General features: G+C 45.6%; 3 protein-coding genes and 1 long non-coding RNA gene across 5 annotated transcripts; 3 read left to right on the top strand and 1 right to left on the bottom strand.

Moving 5' to 3' along the window:
- Window positions 1–2,791: 2,791 nt before the first annotated feature.
- LOC136540628 (uncharacterized) lies at window positions 2,792–3,766 on the bottom strand. Its single transcript, XM_066532626.1, has one exon. It carries the CDS (start codon window positions 3,535–3,537, stop codon window positions 3,049–3,051), a length of 489 nt encoding a protein of 162 aa, XP_066388723.1. The 5' UTR covers window positions 3,538–3,766; the 3' UTR covers window positions 2,792–3,048.
- Window positions 3,767–7,248: 3,482 nt separating this feature from the next.
- Window positions 7,249–15,431, top strand: LOC136535678 (serine/threonine-protein kinase EDR1-like). Of its 2 annotated transcripts, XM_066528035.1 has the most exons (13): window positions 7,249–7,832; window positions 9,812–10,234; window positions 10,654–10,760; window positions 10,923–12,136; window positions 12,360–12,400; window positions 12,539–12,607; window positions 12,730–12,830; window positions 13,110–13,188; window positions 13,279–13,377; window positions 13,448–13,516; window positions 13,623–13,672; window positions 14,571–14,747; window positions 14,877–15,431. In XM_066528035.1, exons 1-13 carry the CDS (start codon window positions 7,386–7,388, stop codon window positions 15,010–15,012), a joined length of 3,012 nt encoding a protein of 1,003 aa, XP_066384132.1. In that variant the 5' UTR covers window positions 7,249–7,385; the 3' UTR covers window positions 15,013–15,431. The 2 variants fall into 2 exon arrangements, with proteins under 2 accessions (XP_066384132.1, XP_066384133.1); XM_066528036.1 differs by lacking the exons at window positions 13,279–13,377; window positions 13,448–13,516; window positions 13,623–13,672; window positions 14,571–14,747; window positions 14,877–15,431 and having other exon boundaries at window positions 12,983–13,120.
- Window positions 15,432–16,789: 1,358 nt separating this feature from the next.
- On the top strand, window positions 16,790–19,456 carry LOC136535676 (uncharacterized). The gene is made up of 4 exons (XM_066528034.1): window positions 16,790–17,040; window positions 17,133–17,258; window positions 17,477–18,968; window positions 19,049–19,456. Exon 3 carries the CDS (start codon window positions 17,538–17,540, stop codon window positions 18,114–18,116), a length of 579 nt encoding a protein of 192 aa, XP_066384131.1. The 5' UTR covers window positions 16,790–17,040; window positions 17,133–17,258; window positions 17,477–17,537; the 3' UTR covers window positions 18,117–18,968; window positions 19,049–19,456.
- An 847-nt stretch (window positions 19,457–20,303) lies between these two features.
- On the top strand, window positions 20,304–25,138 carry LOC136535677 (uncharacterized). The gene is made up of 5 exons (XR_010779030.1): window positions 20,304–20,503; window positions 20,600–20,668; window positions 21,095–21,140; window positions 22,096–22,161; window positions 24,933–25,138. It is a non-coding gene; the product is annotated as an uncharacterized lncRNA (long non-coding RNA).
- The last annotated feature ends 2,408 nt before the right edge of the window (window positions 25,139–27,546 follow it).

The raw sequence follows: 27,546 nt of genomic DNA, 5'->3' as shown, positions 1-27,546 counted from the left end.
GGAAGTCAAGAATTCACTTATGAATCCTTCAAAATTTGCTAAGATCTTATCGCGAAGGTCTTCCCATGAATACACCGAACTTGGCTTTAGCATTGAATACCAGGCTAGCGCGTCGCCTTCGGCTGCAATGACAAAAGATTTGGCTAGCACCACTTAATTTCCACCAGCAGAAGCTACTGCTGCCTCAAAGCTCATGATGAATTGACGTGGGTCTGATCTTCCATTGAATTTGGGCAAAGTGATGGGTTTGTAGGAGGGAGGCCAGGGTGAGCTCTGGATGCCTTCAGATAGTAGTGATTTGGAATAAATGGTTCTATGGGTTTGTGGCAAAGTGTAAGGCATGCCGAAGGTTGGTTGAGCTGTTGTGCGTGGCGGGGGGTTGGGTTGGCTTTGATTTACTGAGTGGAACTGGTTGGATGTGTTGAAGCTAGATTGCAAAGGCTACATACTTTGTATCTCGGTCTGTAGGACGGCTAGCTGTTGCCTGATCTCCGCTGCCTGAGCTGATGTTTGGATTGCCCATTGATTTGCGGTGAAGGCTGCTGCGACCCTATCTCTTTCTTGCTGCATGCTCTGCAACTGAGCCTGTAATTGTTGAAGCTCTTGTTTCGGCATGGGGTTTGGGGCTTTCTGCTCCTCGGAAGCCGTAGGCTGGTCTTCGACGGCCGGTTCCTCTGTAGCCTGGTCTTCTAGGGTGGTGGCGTAGGTGCTTTGGGCGCTGCGCCTGGGTCTTCCTCTTGGTGTGGGATCCACAGGTGCCCTTGTTGAGGCTGCTCTTTTCCTTGCCATTGTGGGTTTTGCTTGGCCAACACGCGATGGGCGTCAATGTTGGAAAACTTGGGGTTTCCAGCAGGTGGGATACGGAAGGCCTTCGCCCGGCCGGGTGCTCTAGGAGAAGGTATGTGAAATGAAAGTTGGGCCCAAGATCACTTAGGGTTTCATTAATGTATTCACCAACCTTTTTTACATAGCATCTGGCTTTCCCTTTTATAGAGCACTGCTCGCTACTACTTCACACTACAAATTTGCCCTTTAACAGCTAAGGTACATTCCTAAAATCCTAATGCCAGTACAAATCTTCAGGGGCATCCTAGGACTTGTCCACCTGCACCGCCTTTCTCTGATCTTGGGCCGCGGTGCTGTGAAGACCCCTTTCTCTCGGGCGAAGACAGCATAGCCTCCACCCGAGCCACAGGAGCCTCCGCCTTCGCTTCTGAGTCTCTGCCTGTGGACTCCTTTGTACATCTTTAGGGTCGTGCTCGGGCCTTCGTCCTACCGGCGGCCAGTGGCGGAGGCCTTCTTGTTGCTGGCGGAGGCCTTCTGGGTTTCTTCCCGAAACGTGTGCGGCCTCCGCTTGAATCGCTGGGGTCTTCGCTCCATCGCAGGCCCCACGCGAAAGCTTCGCCTAGCAGCCCTGCAAAACATTTACACAAATGTTCCAATGTTATTAGCTTATGTTTGCACTGACCTCCGCTACTCGTGTATTGGTGTTCCAACACTTGTTTTCCTTTCCACCCCTTTCCATCAGTTGTTTGGTGTTCTTTGTATTGTGACACCGTTCCCTTTATTTGCAACTTGAACTGAGATTCGTGAAAATAAGCACACATACAGTTTAACTACAACCAGTGAAATTAACAAAGGTTTATATTGCAAGTGCCTGGTATATTCATATAATCTTCTCGTGGAACTTTGGACTTTTGCACCCTGATAGCCTAGTCAACAGCGCAACATGCATCAACTAGTAACATTTGAAATATCAAATTGATATTTTGATGCTTCACTTTATCAAAGTAATTCTGGTAGTTTTGTCATTATTTTCTATTTTGTGTGGAATCATATTAAAAAATCTTATTATGTTTGTGCATCATGTTAAGCTGTTTCCAAGGAGAATGATAACAGATGGTTTTATTTTTGTGGGAGACCCTTAATGCAGGAGTTCATCCAAACTATTCTGGTATTGTTGACTAATTGACCTGTGATAATTTTATTTACACTTCTAAGTTTCGGGTGAAAGCAACTGACAAGTGTATTGACTGGAACTCTATATCAGAGGTGATCGCTGACTTCAGTTCAGCTAGTCGCATAAGAAATGGCAACTAGAAATATAATAGCATACATAAGAACTGTTGCTAGAAGAGTTGAACCACAGAAAGATTTAAATATACTCTTCTTGAACATTGATCATTAAGCTGCAGTACATTTGGTTTTGTAGCAGTACATAAATATATTTCCTGAAACCATTGATATTTTTGCCATTTATATTGCCTTGTACCTATGGATGGAAATGGTACGGATATTTTCCGACCATATTCGAAACCGAATTCGTTTAGAGGGGTTGAGATCTGTCCGTATCTGAGTCCGGATATCTAACATCCGATACCACATCCGTATCCGAATACTCAAATCGCATATTTATGATGTCGATATCCAATCGTATTCTATCCGATATAGTTGACAATATCCGTATTCGAATCCGAATCCGGACAAAAATATGAAAACAAATATAATATCGGTGATATTCGTCCATATCCGATTCGTTTTCATCCCTACTTGTACCAGAACGACTATCTTATCTTATGTATAGGACTAACAGACACTAGGCTGCAAACCGTGGGCCATCAAAATGGAGGGGTTTGATGAATCCATGTGACATGCAGCACCAACCAAGTGGTGCACTTGGCACCCGATCTTGAGAAATAGTAACTGATCAGATCTGGTCTACAGATTAAGCTCCACCAAATCTTATCTACCATGATAAAAATCCAAAGTTGCATCAAGTGGGCACAGAACCACAATACAGCTTTATCGAGATTTGCATTTGATTTCAAGGCAACCAAATACATAATTTACAATAGCTGCTCTCCATATGCTTGAGAAGCAGTAGGAAGATAGCTCATGAAACATCTGTCTGTCGCTAACGGAAGGAAGGAAAGCAAGCAACATGATGAACAGCCCATCTTTACCAAAAAAACAAAGATGGCAAGACATTACTAGGTACTCCAGATTAGATGAAGGACCAACCACAACCAGGCTACTTTTCCACTGCTCCTACTGTACAACCACCAGTCTTCCACTAATCTTGCCCCCGCCGCTGCACCTCCAGGTCACCTCACCTTGCCCGCCGTCGCCGCCTTCACCGCCACCGGGGCCCTTCGGCACTGTGACAACGAGCTGGCCGTCGACGTACCCGGCCACCGCCATGGCCGGACAGCTCGGCTCGGGCAGGCGGGACCGCCACCTGTCGAGCTCCATGCTGTCGCCGGCGTCTGCAGCCCCCTCGGCGCCGCCTCCGGCCTGCACCACGACCTTGGTGACTCCGGGGTGGATCCTGACGGTGCGCACCCGCACGACGCCGGCGGTGCCACGCGCACCGGCGGCTGGCGCCGCGACGAAGTGGAAGGCGTCGGGGCCTTCGAACACCTCGACGTCGGTGTCCGCCGGGAGCGGCAGCTCCAGCACCTTGCTGTACACGTGCGGCAGACGCCGGAGGTCCTTCTTGGCGCTGCCGCCAGCGGGAGCTGCTGAGTGGATCCTCATGTGCTCGTACGATGGAATTGAAGTCCAAAAGTGAAGGTTTTTTTCGCCCCTCTCGATCTTTCCCTCGGTTCCTTTCGTGCTGTCTCCTCTCTTTTGCTGGTTCTGGGACAGGGTAGGTATGTAAGCTAGGTGAAGAGGGGTGAGGCTGGGATTTATAGTGTGCCACTGCCACACAATGACACAAGAGGGAGGGACCTAAAGGAGGAGCCGGTGGCGAGGTGTCACAAGGTTCTTGACGTGTGAGGAAGGAAGATCAGCTCAGGACAGTGAAGAGGAGTCATCGGAAAAGAAAGGATGGAGCCGGGAGACGGGGATAGGCGGAGGGCGAGACCGACCGGCGGGTGTGTGTGCGTGTCTGCTCTTGTGCCGGTGGCCCGGTGCCCGGTGCGGCGTGTGTGCTGTTTGTTCCTAGTGGCTGGTACGCAGGGACACGACGACGGGTGGGCACGCCACGGTCACGGTCACGCTGTGGGCTCCGGTGGCCTCTGAAGATAAGGCAGCAGGCAGCGGACCTGCAGAACTGGGCGTCCCCAGCGAATCTGACATGGGAAACATGGGGCTGCCTCCGACGGTTTCAGAATTCAGAGGCCAATCCGCTTCGGCATCTGCGTGCCGCGTGAGTGTGTGCCTTTCCGGCCAGGGAGTCTGGACTCTGGACGTCGCTTTGCCATTTTGACTGCGGCTGGTTGGTTGGTGTTACCCGCTGACGACCGGCAAGGAAGCGGTCAGGCCAGGATACGGGGAGTACGCCACGCTGGGATGGGAACCAGTGAACCACAAACCAGGCTGCTTCTGGTGCAGGTAAGGAAGCGCTCCCTCGTTGTTGTCCTGCGCTCCTGCATCTGCATGATGCATGAGAGGCAGGATACGTGAGATACGGCTTGGCGCCTGCCCGTTACGCATGGTATGGATGGGCGTTACAGGGTTTGGTTTGGTGATGCGTCAGCTCACGCTTGTTTTGCTTATATCTCTGATATCTTGATATGCATGCGTGATCGCACCAGTGATAACCTTGAAAAGACCTTTTTCCCCTCTGGTTTTTGAATAAAAGGACTGTCATGCCTGGTGGGTTACCATGATGTTGCCGTTGCTGTTGCTCCTTCAATTCCTGCTATCAAAAAAAGGACTGTAATGCCTGGTGGTTTTAGAATAAAATTGTGCGCGCGCGTCTCAGCTCTGGGATTTTGTTTTTCCCCGAAATAGAAACGGGTCGGACTTGTCTGTTCGATCGCCTGATCGGGCGAGCGTTTGCGATGTAGTGGAGTCGGTTTTCCCTATGTTGTTTCTTCTGTTTTGACTTTTCAGATGTGCTAGAAAGAGGAATGAGGGCATTCCTGTTGCAGTTACTCCAAATTAATACAACTGCAGTACCCATATGTTAGTCACTTTGCAGGGTCTACGTGAATTTCACATAAATTGTATAGGAGGGACAAGTTCGTTTTCATAGGGAAAAAAACCCGCAGGAAACAAAGAAATCCATGCATTCCAAAAGGGGTTCTTGTCGGGCCGCGTCATCGATAACTGAATCGCATCACATCAATGATCAAATCGACTGCAAGCAACAACCACCTAATAATAGAGTAATAGGACGGTGAGAAGTTCTCAATCCATGCCACCACGCTCTGATGTTAACTTTACAGGATAACGGCTCTGTTCGCTTGAGTTTATTCAGAACTACTTTTCAGTTATGGAAGAGTGTTTTGCTCTCACAATATTTCAGTATAAGAATCAGTAGAAGCTAAATTTCAACCTGAGCGAACAGGGTGAACGATAAAACTCTCTGAGCATCAGAGTAAAAAGCATACACAGGTCGAGCAGGCAGTTACCTGTGAGCTGTCCTCGCGGGTCATTCTCTCCCGTTTGAACAAAAAGCACACCAAAAAATCATCAGTCTGTCCGTTGCCGCAGCCTGCAGCGTGTTAGCCGAGGCTGTCACGTCCGAGGCGTCTTCGTTCTTCTCCAGCCAGATCTCGTGATTTTCTATTGTACGTGTTTTTAGCTAGCGCGGATCAGGGGCAGGAATCACACTGGCAGTTCGCCTCCTCCTCGGCTTCGAGCGATCGATTCGGCTTCATTTCACGCCGCGACAACCCGGCATCCCGCCGTCCCGTTCGGCACGAAGCTTCCCCATCCCAGTATCCCACCGTGATAGCTTCGCCTGAACCACCGGCCTCTAGCATTGGCGCTGCGTGTTCATTGTCCGCTGTCTCTGGTTCTTTGATCGTCTTTCATCAGCAAAAAAAAAGCTAGATTCTACGTAATAGTCTGTGATTCCGGATGCAAAACTGACTTAGGTCCCGTTTGCATCCTTGGAATTGAATTTATTTTAATAATCACAATTTAGACTCAAATTAATTAAGTTAATATGGTTTTATATGTATTATTAGCTATACGATAGAATTACTTATGTGTTACACTTCTATCGTAAGAGAACGAGTTGAAGAGCGTGTTATAAATTGCAAAGTAGAAACATAGAATTGTAATCTATAGAATCAATTTCTATCTCCCACCCTTATATATTTTATTAGGAGGGAGATTTTTAAAACGGTCGAAGGAATCCAATAAATGTGTTTCTAATTTTTTTTAGCCACTTGAAAAACTCATTGATCTACCGAGTGTTTTTTTTAGCTATTGGAGATGCTTAGTGCTCTACAAGAACTATGACAATACCCCATGTTTCTAAAAAATGGTGTTTAGTTCCTGAAAAAAAAGACAAAGTGCGTAGGTTTTGGTCATTAATTATTTACTCAAGTTTTATGCATGCTTTAGTACATAAAAGCTACATCAACCGATTTGCATTCAACTTATCTTTTAATACCTACTTATTTAGGCCCCGTTTGGCCGGGCTCCCGCGGGTCTGCACTTCGGCCCCCCAACGGCCGACAGGTGCCTACAGGAGCTGGAGCCGCGGAGCCAGAAAAACGAGCTTCTTCGGCTCCGATGGTGTCAGTGAAAGAGGAAAGGAGGAAAGAGAAAAACAACTTCGATGAACAGTAACCAGATGTCGACCGCTGAAGCCGGAGCCGCCGGGCCGGCCAAACAGGGCTTTAAAGTGATGATGTACCACAAGAGTAACTGATGGTCAGAGTATGGCTTTAAAGACCTTTCAAATCTGAATACGCTCAGAATTGGTGGAGTACAATGTACAATCCTACAATATCTCACCTCCAATACATTTTTACTCGATTTGATTGAGGCGTCAGTATTTAGCTCATTTACTTGATTTGATATTACCAAAAATCTAGATGGGCTCTTGTAACGCTCATCTGGTCAAGTAATCAGAGACAAGACATGTCCCGTGTCTTGCCTTGGACTGTTGGACAATAGCCGCCGTCCGGAGCCCCCACACCGCACCAACAAGGACGTCGGGTCCTACCCACGATCGGCGGCCGCGGCCGCGGCCGCCGCCCTCAGTGATGTCCCCATCTCCTCTCCCGCTCTCCGCGTAATCTAATCCGCTGGTTCCTTCGGTAATTAACGCCAAACCCCAGGCCCCTCAACTAATCACCACTAGCCCACTAGCCCCGCAGGCCCGCAGCACGCCACGCACTGACCCAACCCGACCCGACCCGGGACCCGATCCGCCACAAAGCAGCCGCGCCATTTTGCAGTCACACCCCTCGGAGACGGAAGGACTCCGCCCGCTTTCGGCTTTCCTTCGCGTTCCCGTTCCCCCCCATCCCCACCTGCTCGCCTCCTCCTCCGCTTCCGCGCCCCCTCCTCGCCCGTCGCTTCCTTCCTTCCTCGTCACGGGTCGTCGTCTCCTCTTCGCCGACCGGGACGCGGAAACACTCGACGCAAGCAAACCCTAGCCGCCGAGCTCGCGGCGAGCCGGGAGGTAGGGAGGGATGAAGAGCCTGTTCAAGAGTAAGATCAGGTGGCAGCACCGGTCTAACGACCCCGCGTCCCCGGCGGGGCAGCCGCCGCCGCAGGCGTCGGGCCCGCCGTCGCCGTCGCCCGCGAGCTCCCCGTCGGGGACGGCGCCGGCGCCGGCGCTCTCCGTCTCGACGGCGGCCTCCTCCTCGCCTCCCTCCGCGGCGGCGACGCCCACGGGCGCTGCTGCTGCTGCGGCACCCGCGCCCGCGGGGGCGGGAGCGGGAGGGGAGGACTACATATCGTCCGAGGAGGAGTTCCAGATGCAGCTGGCCATGGCGCTGTCCGCGTCTTCCAACGGCGATTGCGTGGGGGACTTGGACGGGGAGCAGATCAGGAAGGCCAAGCTCATGAGCCTCGATCGCTTCGCCGCCCACCGCGACGAGACTCACACCGCGGAATTGCTCTCCCGCCGATATTGGGTGAGCCTTCCATTCGGGACGATCATCAATTATATAATATACTCGACTTTTGGTGCCTCCACTTGCTAATTGCTTGTGAGGTTTTAGGTCGAAACCGTCTCTGCTACTTCATCACCATTTGGACAATTACTCCGCTACCGTTCACAGATGACATTTAAATTCGTGCGTTGGTTTCAGTATCAACTTATGTGACTATGTATAGTTCCTAATTGAGCTTCACTTCAGTCCACAGCATGGCACATAGTGAATAAATGCATGCGCCACATATAAGCTTCCTGGTGGCTAGTGAGCACCAGTATTAGTCATAGAAGATGCTTCCTCCGATCACCAATATAATTTAACTCTGACCTAATTCAAACTTTTTAGCTCTGATGATCAATGTCTAAAATTCACATAGATTGACAACACAAGATCATCGCTGCCTATATATAACTCTTTCTATTATATAACATGTGTTTGTTGATATTACTAATCAAATTGTCATATTGGATACGGCGTGGATGTCCTAATGTACTTTATGGTCAGAGGAAGTATTAGGTTGAGGCAGAAGCCACTAATTATAGGCTTCCTCGATCACATAAAGCAGCCTTTTTCTCCTCTACATGCTATGCTGATGCCGTTAAAACACTAGCTTGCTGAATCATCACTAAATCCTATTTATGGCGTCCGCTTGACGAATCAAATAGTGGTCTTGGTCTTCCCTGTTATGTCATTTAATAAGTACGCTTGGGAAACCTACATGCCAATTAACGCTGTTAACTGCTGTAAATTATGTCGCTGTTGAGATACTACCTTATTTCATGATTGCTATTATGATTCACCTCAGTCTAGGAGTAGGAAATAATACATGGAGAAATGGAAATGCTACTTACTATTTAGGGGCTGCTTGCATGCACACAAAAGATACTGATGTATTCGCACTGGCAAGCTGAAATGATTGGTTCCTGGTGTGCCAATGCCACACTGCTAGAATGAAAAGAAAGAGAACAAAAGAAAAGACTTTTGCTCCTGAGAAATGGGTACAAAAATATACACCTTTGTAGGCTCAACCAGGGCATGCAAAACCTAGGTAAACAAAAGGAAGAAGCTGTATGCATGCTAGATGCTCGCATATCTTGGAGGTGGAAGATAGTTAGCCAAGGAAGATGATGGATCAGGTAGCATAATTCTTTTTTTTTCCAGAAGCAAATATATGGTTGCTGGTCAAATCACGCTAGTGTTACTAGTGTATCATGGAGGTGGGTAGGACTGCTATCAGGGGAAAACCAGGATCTGCTGAAGAATGGAGCTGAAGTCCTTAAAGAACTGGCGCTGCTCTACCATCTGCAGGAAGCAGCTCAGGATCAAGGGATGACTTTGATCGCAACCAATGATGTCGTGGGCTGAAGTTTTAGATGTGCCGATAAGTAAACCAAGTGGGCTGCTTGTTGGATGTAGTAACCTGTTCTAGCACCTTAGTGATGTTCTGTTTTTAATAGCTGCTTTTGGCTGGATCCATTGGTTTGGCTGGAGTGTGTTTAGAACACAGTTCTGACCAGTAGTTTTGTATCTCTTGCGCTAGGAGTAATGGAGACCTGAGTGCTCTATTACTATCCAGTTTTTGTCCCTGTATCGTTTGCAACAACTGTTGGATGCTTGCTTGCAACAAACTCTGTGGTTTCGTTGCTATAAGTAATGAAATTCGAGCGTGCCCTGGTGTGAAAATTATCTTGCTGTCATTTTTTGTAGGTTGTGTTTATGCCGGCCAAATATTTGCTGAACAGATTCTTTCCATTGCAAATCCCTATTAGGACTCTTCTTGGAGATGCAAGATCAGTGTTTTTATTAACTCTAAAGTTTCTTTGCCTGTTGGTGTGTCTAGTTAGGTCAAATTCTTGTCATAATACTATTTGTTGGTCTGTTGATCACTACATACAAGTGTGGTTGTTGTGTTCTAACATTCATGCTCTGTTATGACATCTGTTTTTAACTTCTTTCAGGACTATAACTTTCTTGATTATCATGAGAAAGTTATTGATGGCTTCTATGACATCTTTGGCTCCTCTATGGAATCCTCTAAGCAGGGAAAGATGCCATCATTAGCAGATCTCCAAACAGGCATAGGGGACCTAGGCTTTGAAGTCATTGTAGTAAACCGAGCCATTGATAGTACCTTGCAGGAGATGGAGCAAGTGGCACAGTGCATCCTGTTGGACTTCCCTGTTGCCAATATTGCACTCTTAGTGCAAAGAATAGCTGAGCTTGTTACAGATAATATGGGTGGACCTGTCAAAGATGCTAACGACATGCTCACAAGGTGGCTGGAGAAGAGTACTGAGCTGAGAACCTCGCTACAAACAAGTTTGTTGCCTATTGGTTGCATCAAGATAGGGCTATCACGTCACCGTGCCCTACTTTTCAAGGTCCCCTTCCTCCCTCCCTCCCTCCCTCTTTCCCATGCATGCATATGCAAGAAACCTAAGCTAGCTAGGAAGTTACTAAAAAAGTACTCCCTCCAAGTTGGTAAAAGAAGTCGTTTTGGACAAGGTTTGGGTCAAACATTGGGAATATAAATCATGAATAACTTTTAAGTTGTTGAGTTTGAAAATGTGAAAACCACATGAATAGATTTGTCTTGAAAAATACTTTCATAAAAACATACATGTGTATCACTTTTTAATAAATATTTTTATAAAAATAAGAAGTCAAAGTTATGCTTTGGAGACCGTGTCGCTGTCCAAAACGACTTCTTTTACCAACCTGGAGGGAGTATTGTATTGTTTCAGCTGAGAAGCACTTGCTTAAGAAGTTATGTAATTATGTCCTGTACCTCTCCGTGCAGATCCTTGCAGATAGTGTTGGGATTCCATGCAAACTTGTCAAAGGGAGCAATTATACTGGTGGTGATGATGACGATGCTATAAACATAATTAAGATGGACAATGAAAGGTATCAATGTTTAATCATTGTGCTATGTTCATACTTCATAGCATAAACACTTAAGATACTTCAAGTTATGCTATCCATGTGCTAGTCTTATTTACTATATTCCAATTAATTTGTTGCTGCTCTATGTTTACTAAGTGGTTTTTTGGTGTAATTTTACTGTAGGGAGTTTTTGGTTGATCTGATGGCTGCTCCTGGTGCTCTTATTCCAGCAGATATCTTAAGTTGGAAAGGCAATTCGTTAAATTCTAATCGAAAACTCGCCCTGAATCAAACAGCTGGATCATCGAGTACTGTTGATGCTAATATGGATCCTACTGTTTTGCCACTTGAACCTAAAGGTGGCCAACTGCCTTTGTTCAGCAGTGGTGATTGGATATCAGATAGTAGTTCTGGATATGAGGCAGCAGAAACTGCAGCTTCTACTCAAACCTCTTCGGGTGTCACATCATCTGTTCCTGCTGGAAGTGTTTTTGACAGTTCATGGATGCTGGTTAATCATGACCAATCAGATGGACCATCAACTTCTGCCGGTACATCATCCCAGCAGAAAGTTGTACCGCAAAACGAGCATCAGCGGAATTTAAATCGCCTTCCAGATTTGCAGGAAATTCCAGAGTCAAATAACCTTTTTGCTGACCTTAATCCTTTTGGGGATATGAAGTCCAAGAAAACTTCAGTACCATTCAAAGGACCAGATCATAGGAACAATGAGTTGCAAAAGCGCAGAGAGAACATAGTCCCTAATGCTGGAAGACCACAGCAGCGGTTAGTTATGAAGAATTGGTCTCCTTACAATGATGTTTCCAACAACAAACAGTACAATTATGTCGAGGATTCGTTTGCTCGTAGAAATGTTGGCAATAATGCTACATCATCATCATCCCAGATGCCACGACCTGCCGCAAGGTCTAATCTTAATTCTGGATTGCGTAATGATGCATCATATCATAATTATGATAGTATTATGGCTGGTACCTCTGCCATGAAGATTACATCTACAGCTGAGACTGGGAAGGTTCCTGAAAGGGTTCTGCGTGGTGATTTGGACAAAGGTCAAACAAATTGTAGACTGGAGGATCAACATGTCGTAGTTCAACCACCACAGGAAAGACTTCCATGGGGTAATCCTGCAGAAGGAAGAGTTCCAATGAATAGAGTTCAGAGTCAAGCAAAACAACATATTGAAAACATGGATGTAAAGCAAGACCATAAGAAATTGCTCCCTGATCCAAAAAAATCTCCCCTTGATAGATTCATGGAAACGTCATTGCCATCAAGAAACATGGACATGAGGTCACAGAGGCTTGACTTTGATGATGTGTCTGAGTGCGAAATTCCTTGGGAAGATCTTGTGATTGGTGAAAGGATTGGCTTAGGTACTTATTTTGCTACCAAGTTTTGATATACACTCTGCTGCTTTTGAACTAACAACTTTGACATGTTTTGGAAACTAATTTTAAATGGTGCTGAACTGTATTTCAAGTTGTTAGCTTTAATGGGTATGCTTTTATTAGTTGAATAGCAGTGGGTTGGTTGTATGAACTTGCATCTTCCTGATCTCTGCGTGAAAACTATTGATTGATTTGTTTCCTTCAATAGGTTCATATGGAGAGGTTTACCGTGCTGACTGGAATGGAACGGTAAGTAGTTCATTCCCCCATTTTATTTTTTGTATCTTGAGCTTGGCCATTTGTTCAAGATGTTCTGTGGAAGTCATAAAAGAATCAGATGAGAAACCAAATCATGGTCAATGCACTGAAGTTTTCATTTATTTGCAGGAAGTAGCTGTAAAAAAATTCTTGGATCAAGATTTCTATGGTGATGCTCTGGATGAGTTTAGGAGTGAAGTAGGTGAACTTTTATCTGTTTCTATCTTGGAGTTTTCCTAAATAAATTATTTAATTTTCATATTTACTCAGTCCATTTGTTGCTTTATTTTTTGATATACGGATATACTTTATTTGACAAGGTCCGAATTATGCGTCGGCTGCGCCATCCAAATATTGTTCTCTTTATGGGTGCTGTTACACGCCCTCCGAACTTATCTATTGTATCTGAATATCTTCCAAGGTATAATACTTACTTTTACTACACAATCACTGTTTATATTGTGGAATGTGTGAATTAAATATCCCAGTCTAGACAACACAGAAGTTGTAGCTGGCATGCATAAACTGAAAGCTCTTTTTACTAATTAATTTTATTGTGGTACATGCTATTAGATGTCTAGGTTCTTGCAATTCTGGAGTTGCTAAATGCTACATAAGATTCACACCCGCAGATTCATACAAAAAACCTGAAGAGGTGTTTGGTGATTCATTGTTGGTTCATGATTTTGTCCTTGTTTAGGGGAAGCTTGTATAAGATCCTTCACCGCCCTAATTGCCTAATTGATGAAAAGCGGAGGATCAAGATGGCCCTTGATGTGGTACGGATGAATCTTTTATATTTTGTTGATATGTTTGTTTCTTTGTTGCTGCTCATAAAAATGACTTTCTCTCTCTCTCTCTCTCTTAAGGCCAAAGGCATGAATTGCCTGCACACTAGTGTACCTACAATTGTTCATCGAGATCTGAAATCTCCGAACTTGCTGGTTGACAATAATTGGAATGTAAAGGTGTGTGATCTTGCCCACAATTAATATTTGGCCACCAATTATCATTCACATCAATATATGCAATAAACAGGTCTGCGACTTTGGACTTTCACGGTTGAAGCACGGTACATTTTTGTCATCCAAATCCACTGCTGGAACAGTAAGTAGCTAGCATCTGGATGACAAAATCATGTCCCCCCTACTTTCTGTCTTTCCCTTGGAACATGATTTATTATTATTTTTTCTTTTTTTGCATCATCTATCAGCCTGAGTGGATGGCACCTGAGGTTCTGCGGAATGAACAATCGAATGAAAAGTGAGTGTTTTGCTGATGCTTTCTAACTCCTATCTTATTCTGGATATTCTGGTTATTGAGCATTTCCGTGAATATAGGGTTCCATCTTCCTGTCGAATGCTTGTGCTTGAGGTTTTGTGTTCAGACCAAAGAATTTTGGTTTTCTGATAGTTGGATGTGACTGCTTAGTATTTTTCATGTAGCGGGATCATGCACCTATCTAGTCAGGCTTTTATATGCTCCAAATATTTTGTACTCTATATGCAGCATTTTGTTACTAATAACCCGGTAAAACACAGTTCTCTTCTCCCTCCCTCCCACCCTCTGTCGCTCTCCCTGTCTCTCTCCTCCCTCGCCCTATCCTGGCAACACGGACCCAAGTACCATAGATGGCACACAGCTTGACACATACATGCTCGTCACATGTGAGTATGTGACTGTGAGCCCTGTTCCTGGTGCACTTGCCAGCACTCCAACACTCCTTTCTTGCCTTCGACAATGAGTTCTTGCGAGACGCCTTTTCCAGGAGACGTACTTACCTTTCGTGCCAACATTCCCCCTTTGTCTTCCTGCCGATCCCCACTGCAACCATGGCACTTCTGCACAGCACAGAGGATCCATGGTTGGTTTAAAAATTAATAACCTGTGTACCAAGTGAGGAGATATTTCGAGATGTGACTAGTTTTCAATCAGCTCTCTGGCTAGTTCTACAATTTTCCAACCAATCATGTAGAAACCAGAACCGTACCGGTTAATTAATCTATCTTCCCTCCAGAACTATAGGTTTCACACTTTCGCATGTTCTCCTGCAATACCTTTTTATACTTTGCCAAAACCAAAGTATGATAGGATCCTCACCGCTTACATTAATTAAATTCAGTAACAATCTTAATGCATCCACTACCTGAATTTTGTGCAGGTGCGACGTTTACAGCTTTGGTGTCATCTTATGGGAGCTGGCAACACTTAGAATGCCATGGAGTGGGATGAATCCAATGCAAGTTGTGGGGGCAGTTGGTTTCCAGGATAGACGGCTTGATATTCCCAAGGAAGTTGATCCTCTGGTAGCAAGGATCATATTTGAATGCTGGCAGAAGTGAGTTTCAAAAAAGGCCTTTAAGAATTTAACCTGTTCTCTGATCAAAGTCTCCTGTATCGGTCATGGCATTTAAAATTTGACTCTTGATTTTAAATTTGTGCTAACATGTGCTTTGTCAATTGCCAGGGATCCAAATTTGCGCCCGTCATTTGCACAGTTAACAAGTGCCCTGAAGACTGTTCAAAGACTAGTGACCCCTTCTCACCAGGAGGCCCAGAGCCCCCAAGTTCATCAAGAAATCTCAGTGAACTTGACTCCTTAGGGGGGCTTTTAGGGGGGCTTTCTACTTTCCGTTGTGCATAGTTTTTATTCTTTTTCTGTTTGTGTTTCTCCAAAAGTAGGCAAATGCTGGCGCACCTTGTAGATTGAGCGCCCCAAGGTAGGGTATGTATAGAGTCGCCCATCAGACAGCAATCGGAAGAAGTGATTCAGTGTGTAGCAACTGATTGTTATGCCCTCGTCAATCCCTCATTTGTACACCCAACTGGCCAACCGGGTTCGAGCCCTCTGGAAAGCAGTGAGAGCTCTTCGTGTTCATTGTGAAATGCCTGGCTATGTTAAGTGTTTTTTTATTATGCTGCTAAAAAAGACAGCATATTTGGAACTTGGAAGTGTAATCCTGTACAATCAGGACACGTGAATTTAGGAAACATTGTACTTTTGGAAGATGTGTGTATGCTCGCATGCCTTAGGCCCAGTTTAGTTCCAAAATTTTTGGCAAGTTTAGTTCCTAAATTTTTGGCAAAATGGGTACTGTAGTATTTTCGTTGTTATTTGGCAAATAGTGTCCAATCATAGTCTAATTAGGCTTAAAAGATTCGTCTCGTGGATTTCGTCTAAACTGTGTAATTAGTTTTATTTTTTATTTATATTTAATGCTTCATGCATGCGTTCAAAGATTCGATGTGACGGAGAATATGAAAAATTTTGCAAAATTTTTTACAAACTAAACTGGACCTTAGCTGTTTGTGTTTGTTGGCCTGTGCCTTGACCGAGGAAAAGCCTAGAACACCTGGTCCATTGTTCATTTTGCTGGATTGGTTTTCGTCAACGAGATGGTTACGAATTTGCCAAGTTGTCAACCATTTGGTAATTGTACTGTTGGGAATGTGGCGTGCTCCCTTTTATGTTTAAAACGAGGCAAATTCTGGATACAAGTAGGATCGACTTTTGTTCCGTGGAATGCAATTCTGGAAATACGTTATTTTTAGCTAAGATGTCCTGAAACTACATTTATTTCATGCGGAGACAGTTTACATCATGCTGAAAGTTAAGTGAAATGGTAAAGAGGAATTCGTATATTTTTTTAATGAAAACAGAGGAATTCGTATATAAAAAAAAGAGATGAATTCTCTCTTTTGGTAAAAAAGAAAACGGAATAAAAGGAAGATGAATTCCAAACAGTACTGAGGTACAGTGTCAATCTAAAGTACAGTAGTGATGTGTTTAGTTCGTGAATTTGTACTGTAGTGCTTTCGTTTTTATTTGGCAATTAGTGTTCAATTATAGACTAATTAGGCTCAAAACGTTCTGTCTCTAATTTCCAACCAAACTGTGTAATTAGTTTTTTTTTGTCTATATTTAATGCTCTATACACGTATCGTAAGATTCGATGTGATAGATACTTGGCATGTTCGCTGGTTGGTTTCTGGGCTGGTTTGGGCTGGCTGGTGCTGGTTTATTATGAGAAAAAAATACTATTGACTGACTGGTTTGGACGGATTGAAACCAACTAACGAACAGGCCGACTGTAGCACTTTTTAGGAATTTGGTTGCAACTAAGCAAGCACGGGATAACCCTGAGCCCATTCTTCCCGTCCACGCCTCCCTTATCCACAACACACGCATACGTCACCTCCCCACCACGCGTCCTCCCGATCACCGTCCACGCGCGCCGACAGCTGAGATCCAACGGCCGGAGCCCCCACCCCGCACGGAAAATCCCGTGCAGGCCGGCCCAGACCCCCAAAGAACGTCGCGTGGCGCACGACCCGGCCAAAGCCAAAGCGCACGGACGTCACAAGGACCCTAAACCCGCCTCTGAGCCGGCCGTTTCGATTCCGTCGTCGTGTAGCTCCCATCGTGTTCGACTAGCCTCCTTCCTCCCTCCGACCTCGCACACCACTAACCCCAACCACCGCCACCTATCACCCAGACACCCCCCACCGCAAGCGCGGCCTTCCGGCCAGATCTGCGAGGTCGTGCCCGCCGACCGGTCCTTCCGCCTCGTTTCTCCGCTCAGCGGGTGGCGGGCTCCTCGGAGATTCCGCTGGTCGCGGGAATCCATTTGGTGAGTTGGGGCCGGGAGCGCCGGTTTGTGGGGTTTTCCTTTTGGGAGGGCGTCTGATTGATCGGCGTCGGCTGTTTGGTTTGTGGATGCAGTACCCGCTCGCGTTGCCGTGGATCTGGTTTGAGACGGAGGAGAGAAGCGCGGAGGTGATCGTGTGGGGTGGGACGCCATCAGTGCTGTCTGGGGTTCAGCCTGCTCTTCGGCTGTAGATCTGGAAGGTATCTACCAGTAGACCTGTGTCCCCTGCTTTGTGTGTGCTCTGATTTGGCGATCTGTACAGTGGAAATAACAATTTCTGCATTATGATTCACTGTGCCGTAATAATTTCACCATCTATTTTTTTTTTTGGCCCAGATTCTGGTCGTGCTTGCTAGTTTTGCGATGAAAATGCATTGTATTGACATGCTTCTGCGTTTGATTGTCCTTTTGGCGCTAGGGTTTCGTGGGATCGGTCACTACGAGCTGTCCCAGTCAGAGCACCTGCATCATCTCGGGCCATGGAGACTCTGATCATCTCGGAGCAGCGCAGCCACCAGCTCCACCACTCCTCAGGTCGCCGGAAGAAGGCGTCATCAGCGTCGCCCCATTTCTCGTCGCCTCAGTCCACACGCGGCTACCATGCCGGCAACTGCCGGGCCTTCCACTCCGGCATCACCATCGGCATCCTGCCATCTCCGTGTGCGCAGGGGGTTGCACGGACCCGCTCCTCCCCTGAGCCCAAGACACCGAAACAGCAGCAGCTTCACCATGGGAAAAAGCGCAGCCGAGCAATCTCTATAAGCCCTTCGACGTCCCCTCCCTCTCGCCCTGAGCTCTGGGCTGGCCCGGGGTTCTGCAATTCGCCGCCTCCCAGCTCCCTCCCAATACCCAAGTTCTCCCTCCACCAGAAGCGCAGTGTCTCACTTGAGTTTCCACCTGCTGACCGGTCAGACGACGAAGAGGTGCCTGTGCATGCCAAATCAGCACCTTCATCGCCGACTGCAGGCTCAGGTGTTACCTTCTTTAGTGGTACTGATGCTACCATTGCAACAGAGAATCTGAGGAGGATCCTTCACCTGAAAATTGAGGATAACTGAATGGCGGTTAGGCAGTTCTGTGTACATAGGTTAACTACAACTGACCTTGGTAGTCTGTATAGGGTAACCGAGAATAACCACCGTGTACCTGGCGGTGGTTCTTCATCAACAGGAGTGCTGTAGGTGGTTAGCAATCACAGTGAGGAGGTTAGGCAGTTTGAAACTGCAGTGAAGGATGTGGTGGATTTCACATCACTGCAGTTTCTGAGTCACCTTTGCAGCTTGTACCTTGTAGTCGCCTATTAGTAGCCAATGTTCCATTTAGGTGTTAGATAGTCTTTGCATCCTAGCTACCCATCATTAACCAGTAGCGATAGCCTTCATAATCCTTGCTCCTGTAGTTCATCTCAGGCAGGGCATTGTAGGCTAGAGCTTACAACCTGCCATATATATAGTCTTCTGTAGGATGGCTGCATCTCTTGAAACTTGCATTCTGTCTCATATTGCATCCTCCTGACTCACCTCCCTTCATAACATCTTCTTGTGTTCTGCAAAGTGCACAAGGATCTCCCCTCTCTGGCACTTCTGTTTTTGGAATGAAGATGCTCAGAGCAGTTGTTATGAAGTCCCGATTCAATGTTCTTTCTCCTCCATGTCTCTACTGACTTTAGCTATGCATCTCCTTTGTTTCCTCAGTTCGTTGCATGTAGCATGTCAAATTGTGTTCCTTGCCATCCAATCCTTCCTCTCAAAGTTGCATCTAGTGGTGGTTTTGCCTTCGTTTAGGTATCTTCTGTACCTCCTTGTCCTTGTTCATGTTCCTGGAGCATGCCCAGGATTCTAGTCTTCTTCATGTATTCTCATAAAGGGCTTCATGTATCAGAGATCTGCAAACGGTCAAACCTGAATATGGTAATTATCTATTTCATGCCCCTCCACCCACTACTATCATACATATAATCAGACGGTGCTAATGTGATATCATGCTGCAGGTTTGCTCGTCCAATGCACTTAATGTCATCCATACCTGGAGTTCGGAATCGGCCAAGCATCTATCACTTAGTTATCTGTTTTCGTCATAGTCCAGTATTGTGCCAGACTGTTGTTTTTGTGCAATATTTGATGGGCTAGTCTGTTTGTGGTACTGTTTTAGTTTATGTTACTAATCTTTTATGGTGTCAGTGTTCCATGCTGATGCTGTGGCATCCTGTTGCTTTCTAGTTAAATACTTCAATGTTATGTAACTTCATGTTAATTTTGGTCCTGTTTCCGTGACTTGTTAAGTTTCATGTTATCGAACGGTATTTCCTCCAAGATCTAGTTTGAAGATCTTATGTTTGGTCCATGTACACCACAGCTTTTGTTGTGATCCTAATCATCGAGTGACAATGGTTGTTGTACTTAGGCTCTCCTTTTTAAGGATATATCAAAATTCGATGCTTGTTGATGATACTTTGTGTGGGGAAGATGGCTATGGTTGGACTTGTTGAGACGGAAGTAGCTTGTTTGTGGAGACCGTTGAGAACTTGTTGCATGCAAAAGCACAGGTTGATTAGTGTTGTGGAGATACAAGAGCAATATTGCTTGTCAGCAACTCAGCATCTGTTGATTCTTTCTTTTCACTGAAAGTGTTGGTAGTTCGTTGCTTCTGTGCTGACCCCTGTGGTTATTGTCCCTGTGTGCTCCATTTTCCGTTTGTGCCCACATGCTTGACTACACAAGCATTCATTCTGTTTTGCGATTCCAGTTCGTGGCTATCCAATGACTGGACCGTCATCATCCTCTGCCAGTTGGTCTTACTGATTGGCTTGCCAGCTCTGCACGATGACTCCTCATGATGTATCCGGTTTTGCATCTAATGCTTCTAGATCTACAGGAGTAGAGTACTGTATGTGTTAGGTTGTCATCATACATGGCAATTCGGTCTTCTGGAATGGCAACCAGAAGGAGCATTGGCAATTCGGTCTTCTGGACGGCAGATGTTGACCATCCAAACACATGGGGATTGAGGCTAATCCGACACCATCCAAACAAAGCCTAAGGCTTCTTCGTTTAGGTCCCGTTTAGTTGCCAGCCGAAGTTGTTGCCGTCGGAATAGTATATCACTGTAGCGCACTGTAGTATTTCGTTTGTATTTGGTAATAATTGTTTAATCCTCGTAAAGTACAACTAAACTGTGCAATTAGTTTTTGATTTCGTCAACATTTAGTACTCTATGCATGTACCGCAAGTTTGATATGACGGGGAATCTTCTTTTTGTATAGTTCCAAAGTTTGAATTTTGGGTAACTAAACAAGGGATTAGATGGAGGAGTATTGGCGTGGTTTGAGCCCCAAACCACGCGTGGCGAGATACCCTGCCACCCCTGGTACGCTGCCGCCGCCACATCCACATCAAGCTTGTTACCCTGCCGTCCACTCCACTCTGGCCGCCCTTGTAGAGCTCCCGTGAGCCTCTCCCTCCTCCCCATCTCATCTGTTCTTTAGAGTTGTTGCTTCACTTCTTGTTTCAGTAGGGTTTTGATTTCACCTTTCTTTTCTCAGATTTGGTTGATTCAGATCCGGTGAATCTTGGTGGCCACTTCTCTGTTGCAGCTAGGCGCTAGACCATTGGTAAATTCTTGGACCTCCTCTTATTTCTTGGGGGTAAACTGTCCTTCGAAGTTGATACAAGTATCCTGTATAGTTCGGTGGTCCAAGTGTTTGGTTGTCTAGCAGTCCTCTTTTTCAAGAATAGCTGTGAAAATGTTATTCAGTGATCATCATAGTATGCCTGTTGCAAAAAAAGGGGCAGTACCATTGATGCACAAGGTATTGAAACTGCTGCATCTTTTTTCTATGATGGCAACCAGCAAAAACACAAGCTCAGAAATTGTGCAGTGGTGATATTTGAGATGCTTATCCATCCTCTCTTTTTTTCCCTATACAAGATTTCTATGTTTTCATTTGTGAATTTGTAGTGATGATATGTTTCAGCTTACAATGTCATCAGTTTTGCTCCTGTGAATTTATGACAGAAATAACATCTTTATTTCGCAGCGGCTCTGGAATTTTTTAGCTGGCACTGCACATCCTTCATAATCAGGTTTCAATATTGTTTACTAGATCCCTCTGTAAAGATGAAGTCAATGGCTGTGTTTTTTTTGCCGCACAGCCTTCATAATCAGCATTCGTATCTTTCATGCCAGTCATATTTTGTAGGTAAAAGCTAAAGAAATATATCTCCATGAGTCCATGGTTGTGTGTTTAATGTGGTGAATGCACTAAAATTATTTCCGTAGGACCATGTTCCATCCTGCATTTGTCACAGCTGGATCAAAAATGAAGGAATAATTATTAGGTTGATACTGCCCTTAGTAACGATTGATTCACCACCAGTAGCTTTCCTGTCCATGTACAATTGAGCAGTTTGATAAGAAAAGGCATGGTTGTAGTTGTAGAGTGTATGCATTTGTAGCAACTCAAGTACCCATTTACTGAAATTTCTCTCTTGAGTTGTTGATGTGCTTTAGCATTTCTCTCTTGAGTATTTATTTTACTGGCACTTTTTGTCAGAACAATGGACGATGGTGTGATAGTTTGGAAGAAGCACTATTCTACTTTCTGCAGTATGGCGCTGCTAATGTTGTAGCGTGGTCTAAATTATTTCCTGGTTTCAGTCTTTTATGTATACAACATGTTTGACCTTCACTATGTATTTATGTATACAATATTGCAATCATGAAGGAATACTAGCAGCCCGATTCTTGACTTTGGCCAAACAATATAGAATATGTACTGCACAGCTGTGGTATACAACTGCCAAATAGTAAGCTGCTTTACCAAAAATCTCAAATGATCAAATGTTGCCCTGAACTGAAGAAAAGTCCATCACTAGTGCTCCTCCTTATATGCCATTCCCACCTTGCATTCCCTACCCTCTATTAAGCTTAAAAAATTTTATACGATGTGAAAGCGCTAAGTTTTGATGCTATTTTACCTGTTAAGATAGACAAGTTCTAATGCTATTTAATCAGTTCATCCAAAATCACTTTTGTTAGGTGAGGAGGGAGAGGCTCGCGAAGAGGATCATAGCTTTGCAACATCTGGTTTCTCCATTCAGGAAGGTAAGAAAGTGGAAAGGGCAAAATCTTCAAACTAGTCTTGCTTTGGAGTCTAGACTTTTTTGCTGTTGGGTACGATTTCTAGGTACACACCATCTTCAAGTTGTGGCCTTTGAATTCTGGTTTAGTAAGTACTTTAATAATAATGGTGGTGGTTATTGAGTCAAATCAAATTAAGCTTTGCTGATTTTTTCTGGTGTTGTATACTAAATGGACCATTTGTAGTGTTGCAACTAGCTGGTGCTTAGAGCCTCCCAGTGCTTCTGTGGGTAGTAAAACATGCACCGGCAAATTCATGTGGCCCTTGCATAGAACTCAGGTAGCAGTAGCACTGCTTGCTGAATGGAATACCATACTTAGTTCATGGCTACGACAAGTGTCCCTGTAGTACCATTCTAAATGTAGGACTAAAAGCATTACATATTAACCTACTATAAGTGTCTGATTCTGCTGGCACAAATAATTTGGTTCATTGCATAATGGTACTGCCATTATGTATGTAGCAGGATATTTAGCTCCATGCATCAGTAGCTCGGTTGTGCTTCTGATTTAGATGCTTGTATCATTGATTATGCTTTTAGACTCTATTTCTTTATTCTGCTTAGTTCATTGGTTGAATAGTTCTACAACACTCCACTACAAAATATAAGCTTCCACCAAATCGTCAAAGGGCACTGATGTAACAAATTGGACCAACTCCTTTTAAAACTCGTACGACATTGGAGACAAATTAAAAAATTTGTTGAAGTCGTATTTTAATATTTTATAGGTACTAGCAAATAAGCCTATGTGTTGCAACGGGAGAAAAAAGCATCAAAAAATATATGCATCGATAGATTTTTATTTTATGATTTATTTTGTGATGTCCATGACAACCATAATATAAATTGGTATTGGTAATAATATGACAATGCTCTATTATATCGATATTAAATTAAAGTAGAAATTTGATAGATTCTCTCTCTCATTGTGAAGACACAAATATTTACACGCGATAATACATAATAACTTTAGTCTCTCCCCCCCCCCCCCCCCCCCCCCCCCCCCCCCCCCGCCCCTATCCTATTCATGTGTCGGTAGAGTTAAATATCAATTTTCACGATTTTCTATAAGAACACATGAAAATATCCATACCTAATATTTGCTTATTAGAGAAAGGTCAAGGTTCAAAGAGTCATAATAGAATATTTATAGTAAATCGTGTATGTGCGATGCAGCGGAACCTATAGCTTATGATGTAGTCACCTAAACAACCTGTGGCTCGGAGATTTGTTTATGAATTGCGTCATCTATCCCAATACATGTTGGAGTCACACACTGTAGTATTGTTGAGCGTATCTTGTAGTCGTACATTATATTATCGTAGACATTGTCGCTCTGTTCTTCAGCAGTACTTTTCAGCGAACGAACAGTGTTTTTCTCTCAGCAAATCAGCATAAGTCAAATTTCAGCGAAAAGAACAGGGCCCATGTAATCGATCTTTTGGCAAGTCGGTGATGCCAATAGGAGGTAGGTTTATTTATGCTATTCGAGTCTGAGAACCTTTCACGTGATGGATTTCACATGGCTACATGGATAAATCTTACTCCATAGTCCATCCATTCTAAATATTTGTACAATTCAATTTTTTTATCTCAAAATAAGTGGTCATGGCCCCATTCGGCTTGCTGAAACTTGGCTGAAATTAATTGAAAACACAGTTCTGGCTGAAATATTATGAGAGAAAAATACAGTTCCGGTTGAAAAAAAAAAAAGTCAAACAAGCCAGATTTAAGGTAAGCCGAACGGGGCCATGTAAGTGTGGGATCAGAAGTTGGTGTAGCAGAGTTCGTCAGCAACCAGCTGACATGCTAGCAGAGTTCACCAAATTAGTGAGGACCAATAAAATAAAGAATCAACTTTGCAAAGAAGCAAAATAAGGGGAAAAAAGGATCTAGCCGTAGCTCGAGCGGCAAGTGCTCCGGGTGGTGGAGCGGTCGGTCGTGGGTTCGAGCTAAGCTCACGTTTTCCCACCGGGTTTTTTCTCCAATATTTGTATCCTCTCACGCGTGACGCCACAGTGGGACCGTGACGTGTCCGTTGCCTACAAAATCAGAGGATTTCGATGATCTTAAGAATGACGCAGTCTTCAGATTTGGGTGTAGTTATAGGTTTGTTTGTACACGAATCGTGTGAGTTGTGTGCGTGTGTTGTGTGGACGTGCGTGTGTACGCGAGGCCGGGGATGCCGCCGCCGGGGGAGCCGGCCGGGTGACAGAGAGCGGTGCCGGGAACTGTGGGCGCTGCCGGGTGACAGAGAGGGGTCGACAATTGGAGGAGACTGGAGGGGTCGACGGACTGACCAGAGAGCTCCTTCACACGATTATAGGGAAGTAAAAGGTTAGGTTGAAAAAGACGCTTTGCTATATAGAAAGTAAAATAAGATTTTATCTAATTTATTTTCTGTTTGAATTAGAATTTCTATTCTTATTCAGTTTATTTAGACTCGGAGAGAGATATCCGTCCTAACTATCTGGGGCGATATAAGTCTAGATGGAAGAAACTCTTGACTACCGGTAGTTACGAGAAGGTGGATGAAAAAAAATAGATTGACGGAAAAAATGGCCGGAAATTTTGCCTCTTTATTAATAGGTATAGAAAAGCTTAGAAATATATCACCATGTGTCCATTGTTTTGTTCTTGTGGTGAATCTATCTATGAAAATTATGGACATTTTCCTTTTTCTTTGCTCATGGCCGGGACTAATATCACCTTTGTTACTATCTTTGGCCGCAGGTTCAATTTGGAGCTCAATGCTTGTAAAAGATGATTCAGCAAATTAGAAGAGAGCAGGATTAACATGTTGGAATGTTGATTTCAAGACCAATGATATTAATTTTAGTTTATTGTTATTAGAGAAACCAGTTTGCAAGTTAGAGAGGAAAGCAGAGTTAGTTTTATGTAACATGTTGGATTGCATTTTCTGGAGTTCGTTTCTGAAATCTTGATTATCGTTAAGTTTGGATTATTTTTCTTGATTCATAGACCTTGTTTAGGAATTTTTCCTGTTCATTTTTAATTTTTGTGGGTTGTATACAGCCACTCCAATTGTTTCTGATGTCTCTATAGTTTTAGGGTTGTCTTATTTTTTCCTCTATAAATTTAGATTTTTTTCTTGATTTCATAGACTTTGCTTAGGAATTTTTTCCTGTCCATTTTTAATTTGTTTGGGTTGTATACAGACGTTCCATGTGGCCCTTTAAATTAGTCCCAGCGACAGCGAGCCAACCCACGTCCTTCACTTTATTGTCCAAAAAAAAAACCACGTCCTTTTAAATGGCCGAATGAAAAAAAAAAAAAAAGGGAACTAGACTCTCGCGCGGAATTGAAGCGGGAACAGGTGTACCACGTGGATCAACCCATTCCACGCGTGGAGGATATCACCCGTGGCTGATTTCCATGAACAGCCAAACGATGTCTTAGAGAGACCATTCTTCAGTATTGCGTTCGAGACAGGCCACGGATGTGAAACCCGGCGACGGCGACGGCAATAGGTGGTTGCAGAGAGGGAATGTGGTGAAGAGTTTGAGAGGAGGATAGCATCACAAGTGCTTGTCCTCAGCTGTCATCGCAGCCAACAGTGTCAGCGTGCTACATCAACATGACGCCGATTACACACACCGTAGCTGTAATCATGGGATTGCCCATCCGAATTAACAATCAACAAACCCAGGAATCCTGCTCGCTTGGCTTATCATTTGGAAGCAAATTAAAGCAACTTCCACCCATCTCATACGGCGGGGAACTAAACATAATCATAGGCCCGTCAAAACTTGGCTGCTAAGGGCAGTTCGGCTGGTGTGAAAACCAGCCGGTTTTTCAATGTGCACTGTCGGGTACCGCGAGAAGGGGTACCCTAAGCAAGATCCAAAAAACAACTGCTTAGACTTCGTAAAGATCGAAACCAGCTAAACGCTGCCGGCCTCGGCCGATTCTCCGACTCGCCCGAGGCTCCAAGGGCCTCGGCCAATTCTCCGACTCGCCCGAGGCCCATCGCCACGGGCCTCGGCCGATTCTCCGATTCGCCCGAGGCCCCCTCACTACTGACCCCGAGCGATTCCCCGCCAAAGGCCTCGGCCGGGCCACCGACCCTCCGTCTCGCGCAAGGCAGGCTCGGCAGCACTCCGCTGCCTCTTCCTTCCCCCGTCCCTCTGACAAAACGTCGTGTCGCATCAACTCAGCCAACTGCTGCCCCTGACGACAACGGCATGCTCGGCACAGTACAGCAGAATGGCCGATGGGACAGGAGGCAGGACTGGGCAGGGGTTACCCGCCACTGTACTAACCACCATGCACATGGTTGACGCCCATGCCTCACTGTGCTGCCAACTCCTGCTCCGAGGACAACGCAGCGTGGGAAGCCATGTCTGGGCTACTGTGGCCTCGGAATCAGTACCCAGGACCAATAATTCCCTCCAGGGCCTCGGCGGTTTGCTTCAGGGGCTCGACAGCTTGGGGACCCATGTCCGCCAACGCCCCCCGCGATGGCTTGGCCTCGGCACCTATAGAACCACGGCCCCCTACGACGTCATCACGCGATGACCTGCACGTCCCTCGGACTGGGCAGGGGTTACCCATCACTGTGCTAACCACCATGCACATGGTTGACACCCATGCCTCACTGTGCTGCCAACTCCTGCTCCGAGGACAACGCGGCGTGGGAAGCCACGTCTGGGCTACTGTGGCCTCGGAATCAGTACCCAGGACCAATAATTCCCTCCAGGGCCTCGGCGGTTTGCTTCACGGGCTCGGCAGCCTGAGGGTCCATGACCGCCGAGCCCCCCACGATGGCTTGGCCTCGGCACCTACAGAACCACGGCCCCCTACGACGTCATCACGCGATGACCTGCACGTCCCTCGGACTGGGCAGGGGTTACCCGTCACTGTGCTAACCACCATGCACATGGTTGACACCCATGCCTCACTGTGCTGCCAACTCCTGCTCCGAGGACAACGCGGCGTGGGAAGCCACGTCTAGGCTACTGTGGCCTCGGAATCAGTACCCAGGACCAATAATTCCCTCCAGGGCCTCGGCGGTTTGCTTCACGGGCTCGGCAGCCTGAGGGTCCATGACCGCCGAGCCCCCCACGATGGCTCGGCCTCGGCATCTGCAGAGCTGCTGCCCACTACGACGTCATTACACGGTGACCAGCACGTCGCCCGCCATGTCCTGCATCAAGCTGTACTGGAGTCCCACGACGCACAAGATCGAGTATGACCGGCGCGTCACTTCTGCACGACAAGGACGGGGCCACTCCGTCGACCACGCCACAACAGTGGCCGGCTACAGGGCTCGGACACGCCACCCCCGTTTTTAGAACGCTATGTAGCAACATATGTAGGTTCCTGG

The sequence above is a fragment of the Miscanthus floridulus genome, chromosome 2, assembly GCF_019320115.1.
Source record: "Miscanthus floridulus cultivar M001 chromosome 2, ASM1932011v1, whole genome shotgun sequence".
Classification (NCBI taxonomy): Eukaryota; Viridiplantae; Streptophyta; class Magnoliopsida; order Poales; family Poaceae; genus Miscanthus; species Miscanthus floridulus.
This window is presented reverse-complemented; position numbering and strand designations above follow the sequence as displayed.